This window comes from Phoenix dactylifera, chromosome 11, assembly GCF_051530095.1.
Source record: "Phoenix dactylifera cultivar Ajwa chromosome 11, Ajwa_hap1_PhDact_Kaust_v1.1, whole genome shotgun sequence".
NCBI classification, from domain to species: Eukaryota; Viridiplantae; Streptophyta; class Magnoliopsida; order Arecales; family Arecaceae; genus Phoenix; species Phoenix dactylifera.
In genome coordinates this window covers 22753225-22760981 of record NC_143200.1, presented here as the reverse complement: position 1 = coordinate 22760981, position 7757 = coordinate 22753225, and the positions used below count along the sequence as shown (strand labels likewise).

Sequence of the window (7757 nt, the reverse complement as noted above, 5' to 3'; positions counted from 1 at the left end):
TGAGTAGATTTTAGTAAGCAGGAATCCCGCGCATGAAGCTGGTCTTGCTATTAATGGGACTCTACTCGCTCAAGATTCACATTTGAGCAAGCTAAATCTTTTGTCCCAAAACACGTACACACAGAAGTTTGACTTTCCTTGTAGCATCATGGTCCTTCCGTTGGTGATATGGACATGTAACAACGCAGGACCTCGTTCAAAATGGCTAGCCGGAAGATATTATTTGAGTTCTTTGATCTTGTATAAGTATTCAAGATCTACCCAGCAAATAACCGATGTGGGACTAAACACACACTCGCACGGGTCCTCATATACTCCCCCTTTCAAGCTCTGACGTCTTCGTCAGACTAAGGGTTCAAATCTATTCAAATCTAATCACAAACACCACGATTGCTCCATGGTCAGCCCCAATGGATCCGTGCTGCAGTGTCCCCTAGTCCACATAGGTTATAGGCCGGGTTCGCTCTAATACCATTTGTAACAACCCAGGACCTCACCCAAAATGGCTAGTCGAAAGATATTATTTGGGTTCTTTGATTCTGTATAAGTACCCAAGATCTATCCAGCAAATAACCGATGTGGAACTAAACACACGCCCGCACGGATCCTCATAGGACCCATACTCCCCAGTTATTTTATTTTTTTGGGCGAAAACGACAATTCATATAGCTCTAATATAAGTACATCCTGCCAAGTTAATAGAAAGTAAAGAGTACAATAAGGGCAGGAGCTCTGCTATAGATGTCTACAAATACTCCGCGGAATGCGGAGCTCACCTTAGGTTGCAGGTCTACTTGGATTTGTCCGCAGCCAAAATGGTTCACACGTGCGACGAAGTGACGGCAATGTTCAACGTCTCCCCGCTGTTCGGCGTCAAACGGCCAATCCTCCCCTGGCGGTGGCACGAGCCTTCGCTGTACTCGTTCTCTCAAGGCCTCTAAACCCAGCAGAGCATAAAGGGAAACCCCCGCCTCTGAGTCCAGCGACGACAACCCGCCCTCCCGGTGCTCCTATTCACCGAGTCGACTCACCCTCAACCCCCTCCCTCGCTCTCACTCGCTCCAAATTACAAAATTATTAAAACAATTTTATTTTCTCCAATTCTTTTTTTTTTTTGATTAAACATAACCTGTCTTCCATTAATCTCTTCCATGGTAGTCTATATTTTTTGCGAAAAAAAATTCTTATTTGTTCTCTACATATGCGTTTTCTGTTGAATTATAGTATCTTTCTTTTTTATAGTATCCGCGTCACGTGACTCACTGAGTTCCGATTCCGAGTCCGGTCCGGCCCGAGCCGACCGATGAGTCTTATCTCCCTCTCGCCCCACCGATCCGAGGGCCAGATCCGCCTCCCATGTCCTCCTCGTCCGCCGCTCGCGCCATCCGCCTTCCGCCACCGTGCCCCCACCTCGCGGCCTACCGCTCAGGCGGCGGCGGGACCCCCTTCCGCTCCCTCCACCGCTGCCTCCGCCCCCGCCCTCCCAGCCGCGCTGAGGTCCGCCGCGACCCTGGCGAGGTCCCCTTCTGCGCCTCCTGCCCTCCCGCCGCCGCCCATCGTGGCCTGCGCCTCTACGCCTGCCTCTCCTGCGCTGCCGTCTCCTGCCACGCCCACGTCTCTGACCACGCCGCTCTCCGCCCCGGCCACGAGATCGCCCTCGACGTCGACCGCGCCGAGCTGTTCTGCGCCGCCTGCCGCGATCAGGTCTATGACCCTGATTTCGACGCCGCCGTCGTGATCGCCCTCACCTCCTTATCGTGTTCCCGGATTCCGCCACCCCCGCCGCCGCCGGAGAAGTGCGCAAAGCGGAGGAGGGTGGAGTACCGGCCGTGGGTGCCGGATCCGAAGGGGCGGGCGGTGATTGGGCGGAGATCGAGCCCGTTGCTCGTCCAAGAAGGCAACGCATCCTCCGCCTCCTCCACCACCACCACCGCCAACTCCACTACCACCACCACCTCCTCGCCCTCCTCCTCCGCCTCCTCGCCCTCCTCTCTGCCGAGGGGACTGAGGGGAATCAATAATCTCGGTAACACTTGCTTCATGAACTCGGTCCTCCAGGCGCTGCTCCACACGCCGCTGCTGAGGAACTACTTCTTGAGCGATCGGCACAACCGCTACGTTTGCCAGCAGAAGAGCAAGAAGAAGGGTGGGATTAAAGAGAAGAGCAATGTGGTTGAGCGGAAGAATCCGGCCCGAGAGTCGCATGTGTGCTTGGCCTGTGATCTTGATACAATGTACGCGGCCGTTTTCTCCGAAGATAGGAAGCCTTTCAGCCCCGCCAATTTTCTTTATAGGTATCTCTCTCCTTGTTTTTTTTTTTTAAATTTTGAGACCGCAAGATGACTTTTTTAAAAACAAAAAAAAATTGTTGGAGGGAAGGAGATTAATCTTGTTCAACTGTTGCTGGATTTGTGATTAGGTATTCCCGCCATTAGATAGAGATAAGGCCTTTAAGAGAAGGCTAAGTATGTATGGGAACAAGAAGGTTTTTTTACGTATTTTCTGATGTCTTCTTTTGGCAATGCTACAGTTGAGAGAGTTTGTACCAAAAGAACACGCGCAGTCACACAGCGATAGACAGACAGACAGACAGAGAGAGAGAGAGCAAATTAGTTTCTGTTTAAAAGAAATGGTGCTGGTTTTGTGGCTTGATCACAAATTCAAGGAATATTATATGAAAATTACCTGCTCCTGCTTTTCTAGTTGTTCATGAAGATTTTCTAACGTATAATTGATGCTTGATTGTTCATATTTTTCAGCCACAGGATATCTGCATCGATGATTTTGCTAAAGTTCCATCATTTTTTCTGATATATTCTTTTCCTTCCTAGAATTAGCTACTAAACTTTGGACTAACTTCATACAAGTCTACACCTTAAATAGTACATTTGAGACATTTTGTTTGGCATATCTGATGGATTGGACTATCTCAACTTGCTGTTTGTCTTGTATCAGAACCTGTTGTATATATCTGTCAGATGATAAAAATACGAACCAAACACTCCTTATTACCAATGTTACCCTAATAAGCAGTGTCACCCAGAAACTTCAAATTCTGTGTGTGTTTTTGTTCTCCTTTGCTGTATCTGGACACTTGGACGCATGGACACTTATAACACCACTTGGCATTTCAATCAGCAAATTATGATGTCAGCATGGTAATGTATCAACTTTTGGTGATTGCTTTGTCTTTCACAGTTGGTGGCAACATGCATCAAATCTTGCTAGTTATGAACAGCAGGATGCACATGAATTTTTCATTTCCATGCTTGATGGGATCCATGAAAAGGAGCAAGATCAATGCAAACATCAGAGCCATGGTAATATGCTTCAAAACTTTATTTATTCGTCCATCTCTCAGCATTTTCTGCAGCTTTTGGCTTATGCTTAACTATTTGACAAGTCGACATCTTAATCTCTGTTCTCAATGCTCATGTCGACAAAGCCATCCGCTTAACAATCTTGGTTTAATAAGCTTAGTCATTTTGCTTGGTATGTGTGAGTTTATATCATTCATAGTCTAAGCTGTGCCCTTGGTATTGAGAACTCAATTATCAGGGTAATAACTCAACAAATAAGAAAAAAAAATGTATAAGCAGGATGCAGAGCTTAATTATAAATTTGTAGCTTTTCTTTTTCTATGCAGGACATAATCTGCACATAAGGCATTATATGACTGTATCTGGGAAAGCATAAACTGGTGGCCTCTCTAGCATTGACATGTAAGAAAACCATTGTGGCAAGTGCCTGGCTTCCATGTTGATCTGAATGCCTGGCTTCCATGTTAATTATTCTGTGCTTCTGGTCCTAATGTTAGACATGTAAGAAAACCATTGTGGCAAGTGCAGTTCTAAGCAAGCTGGTATCATGTTCTTCGAAGTTTGATCATGTTTGGAGGTCTAAAGAACTAATTGTAGTTGAATCTAAAGTATATGATAATTGCTGAGATTTTATTTTAATTACCCATACACATGCATGTTGAGTTCCATCATAAAAGATTAGTCTTCTTAAGAGTTGTGGAATAATCAGTTTGCATGGTTATAATATTATCCATTATAACACAGCAATTAGTTTTAGTCGAGTTAGAATAGACTGTTAGCAGTTATTTTTTGCCCCATGCTGCTTCTCTCTATCTCTCTCTCTCGCGCATGTACTCACACACTTGGCCCTAGCAATGTTAATATGCTTAGGCCATGAAGATATTGCAATCTACAGTCTCTCAATCTTGAAAGGTTATGAGGCTACTATAAAATAAAAGTTAATCTACAAACTGAATCTCAACTTAATATTTTCTATTGAGGGACTGATGAAGGACTTTGCCCTTGACAGGAATAAAATGGCTGAGGAGAAACTATAAAGCCAAACCAGATAAAGATTGCCTGCAATATATCTCTAGACTTGCAAATATGTAACATTTTAAGATTCTAGACAACCTGTTATGTCGATAAAAGTAAGGGGAGAGGGTTGTGTCCCTTAAATCTATCTGACTTACAATTTTAACTTGCATGCATGTCTTCCTTTTCTTGATGTTCACCTAAGTTTTTTTTATTTATTTTTTTATTTTATGTATTCTACGTACTTGTAAGTGAAACTAAAAACTGGGGACCGTTCCTTTGTATGCTTTCCTTTCATTATGTCTATGAATGCGTAGCATAGAGATAAGAAGGACCAAAGAGCTAAAAGAAGTAAAAAGATCGAATTTGGACACGAATGTACTAGAAGTAGTGTTGTATAAGCCTGTATAATAATTCATCAAAATGTTCCGAACTTTTTGAGGTGGGAAATTTGGTTATAAATGTTGAATCACCAGCAATTCAGGACAATTCAGGATATCTACAAAAACACCTGTGCTCTCATTTGCATGCCCATTAGAATTTCTACAAAATACTCCACTGAAGCAATTCATGCTATAAAGGAACTTTGCACAGCACAGTAACGTGTGATACGGATCAACCCTTCCACGTGTTATATGGAGTTGCATGTAACTCAGAAATTATCGATACGTCTTGCAGAACTCCTGGTATTATTGAGTTTTCCTGATTCATGGATGTTGTGGGACTTTAGCCTATGATTGTTGTAGTAAGTATATCCCATTCAGACCCTGACTATTATCTCTGTTGCCAACTTCATTTGATAGATGAATCTGGAATTCCTTAGAAGAGATTTGTAGTCTACCATTCTGACCATCCATAATGTTTTTCAATTGCCTGTCTATTATTGCATGGAAAATGCCTGTATCAATACATTGTAACTGAGGTTCCCTGTTTAAAATTCCTTGGTCAGACTTTCTAATCTATGCTATGTTTGTGCAGTAGGCAATGGGGACTGTTGCATTGCTCATAAAGTGTTCTCTGGTATCTTGAGATCTGATGTCACTTGTACTATCTGTGGGTTCACATCTACCACTTATGACCCCTGTGTGGACATCTCCCTGGACTTGGATTCTAGCCGGGATGCTGTGCAGATAGCTACCTCGAAACTTCAAACATGCGAGAGTGACACAGAATCGATGTTAACAAGCCAAGCCTATGGAATTTCCACCCTCATGGGATGTTTGGAGCACTTTACGAGGCCAGAAAAATTAGGAGCTGATCAGAAATTCTTCTGTGAAAACTGTCGAGCGAGGCAAGAATCCTTGAAACAGATGTCCATTAGAAAGATTCCATTGGTCACTTGCTTTCACATTAAGAGATTCGAACACTCCTTAATTAGGAATATGTCAAGAAAGGTCGACCGCCATCTGCACTTCCCGTTTTCTCTTGACATGGGCCCATACCTCTCATCTTCCATCTTGAGGGCTAGATATGGCAACCGCATATTTGCTTTTGACGGGGATGATTCAGATGCATCTACTGACCTGGCTTCAGAGTTTGAATTATTTGCGGTGCTGACGCACAGTGGTAAACTAGAAGGCGGCCATTACATAACTTATCTGCGGCTCAATAATCAATGGTATAAATGTGATGATGCATGGGTCTCTCACGTCAGTGAAAGTATCGTGAGAGCTTCACAGGCATATATGCTGTTCTATGTACAGAAAATACTCTACTACAGAGCAAGCCAGCATGTGTTTGCCTCATGAATTATCTTTGGAATGGCGGTCGTAAAAATACTCCTGCTGGAACAAGAGAGTGCCAAGGTTTTTGAATCTTGAAGTCATATACTTGACCAGTTTATACAACTGAAATAGATACATTTAGTTATTTGTTCAATCTGTCTTTTTTAACCAATGAGTCGTCAATCACTAGTACAGCGCGACAAATGTGATGGATTTGATCTTTTTGGAGTATATTCTAACTGCCTTTCAAGATTAAAGGGAACCTAAATTTTTGAGGTGTTCCTTCCAACAATTGGACACTTGTTTCTATGATCATAAATAAGTAGTTTGCTATGAATTTGTGACAGCAGTTCATGATATCTTTGTTTGACTTTTTTTTTCCTGACACAAATCATCAAATTATATGAAGCTTGGATGTGCTTTGTTGCAGTTCGTTAACGTGGTCCATTGCCTGTCCATTTTTGAGAATTTGATGTTATGAGTTCTCATTTCTGTCTGCTTGATGGACAGAACTGATGCTAAAATTATCACTCAGGAATTTTAAATTCAGTATTTAACTAGTTTTCTGTTCCTTTATGGTGTCTCTAATTTTTAGCCAGTTATACCATAAAGAATTTACTGATTTCCTATCCTCGATGTACAATATCAATGGTTTGTCTGAAGAGGAGACTATGATGACGGCACTTGAAGGAAAATGGTATCAAGAAGTGTTCGACATTCGAACAAAGCTGCTTCGAAGATCCATTCCAGGTAATATTTCAGACTATTTGTCTTGCAGGATAATTGGGGATGGTTATGTCCCTGTTTGCAGTTAGCAGTACATAGTATTAAGCGACCTTCGACATGGTGTTAGCCGCTGTTCTGAGGTATTCTACACCAGCTTTTTCATCGAAGTATAAGAAATCTTTCTATGCATGCTAGTCAAATTTGGTTCTTCGCCTCTTGGGATTGTATACACAAAATTGTGTCTCGTGTGAACTGTATTCATTTTTTATTTTTTTTTTATTTTTGCTGAAAACGGGTATTTTATACAATACGTGTACGAATACATCCAAGAAAGTCAAAATACAACAACTCACGGAGAGCCTGTGGAAGCTCCCCCTCCCCTGCCCAAAGAGTGTACCCTGAGTGGTGGGCCGCATGGGCCGCCACCCAGTCGGCCGCCCCATTAGCTTTTCTAAATACATGCTTAGCCAGAAAGGCCCTCCCATCTTTCATCATCATCCCTATATCACGGATCAAGGGATGGTTTGTACCATCAGCCGTCACCCCCCTCTGGATCCACCCGATGACCGTGGCCGAGTCGCCCTCCAAGATGATCGAACTAGCCTGCAGGACCATCCTCGCATGGCGCATGCCCGCCCAGGCAGCTCGGAGCTCTGCCTCCGGAACCGATATGTCAAACAGTTGGCAGCCGCCTGTTGCCACTACCCTGGAGTGCGGGCCTCGTATGATAAAGCCTGCACCGCCCCGCGTGCCACCATCCAGCACCGACCCATCAAAATTAACCTTGAGGAAACTCGGGGGTGGGGGCTCCCAGGTGAAAAACACCATCTGGTGAACTGCCGAAGCAGAAGGGGGGCCCCAGGTGTCCTGAGCTATCAAAGGCCTATATGAAGAGTGGGTGGGCATGATCTCTGAAGCCTGTACCCGAGCAAGCTCCGCAGCAAATCTCGGTGACACCCTGCGCTCACCGAGA

General features: G+C 43.9%; 1 protein-coding gene across 3 annotated transcripts; it reads left to right on the top strand.

The window, feature by feature from the left end:
- Positions 1 to 797: 797 nt before the first annotated feature.
- LOC120111335 (ubiquitin C-terminal hydrolase 22-like) lies at positions 798 to 6496 on the top strand. 3 transcript variants are annotated; one of them, XM_088707296.2, is made up of 4 exons: positions 798 to 2294; positions 3199 to 3320; positions 5313 to 5625; positions 5713 to 6496. In XM_088707296.2, the coding sequence occupies exons 1-4, from the start codon at positions 1357 to 1359 to the stop codon at positions 6080 to 6082; spliced, it is 1743 nt and encodes a 580-aa protein (XP_088563422.1). In that variant the 5' UTR covers positions 798 to 1356; the 3' UTR covers positions 6083 to 6496. The 3 variants fall into 3 exon arrangements, with proteins under 3 accessions (XP_088563422.1, XP_038984105.1, XP_088563421.1); XM_088707295.2 differs by having other exon boundaries at positions 800 to 1004; positions 1243 to 2294; positions 5313 to 6405; XM_039128177.3 differs by having other exon boundaries at positions 799 to 2294; positions 5316 to 6496.
- The last annotated feature ends 1261 nt before the right edge of the window (positions 6497 to 7757 follow it).

Coding starts and splice junctions, on each gene's coding strand:
- LOC120111335 (XM_088707295.2), top strand. CDS start 1,357: ATGTCCTCCTCGTCCGCCGCTCGCGCCATCCGCCTTCCGCCACCGTGC. Junction 2,295..3,198: donor CCCGCCAATTTTCTTTATAG/GTATCTCTCTCC, acceptor TGTCTTTCACAG/TTGGTGGCAACATGCATCAA. Junction 3,321..5,312: donor ATGCAAACATCAGAGCCATG/GTAATATGCTTC, acceptor ATGTTTGTGCAG/TAGGCAATGGGGACTGTTGC.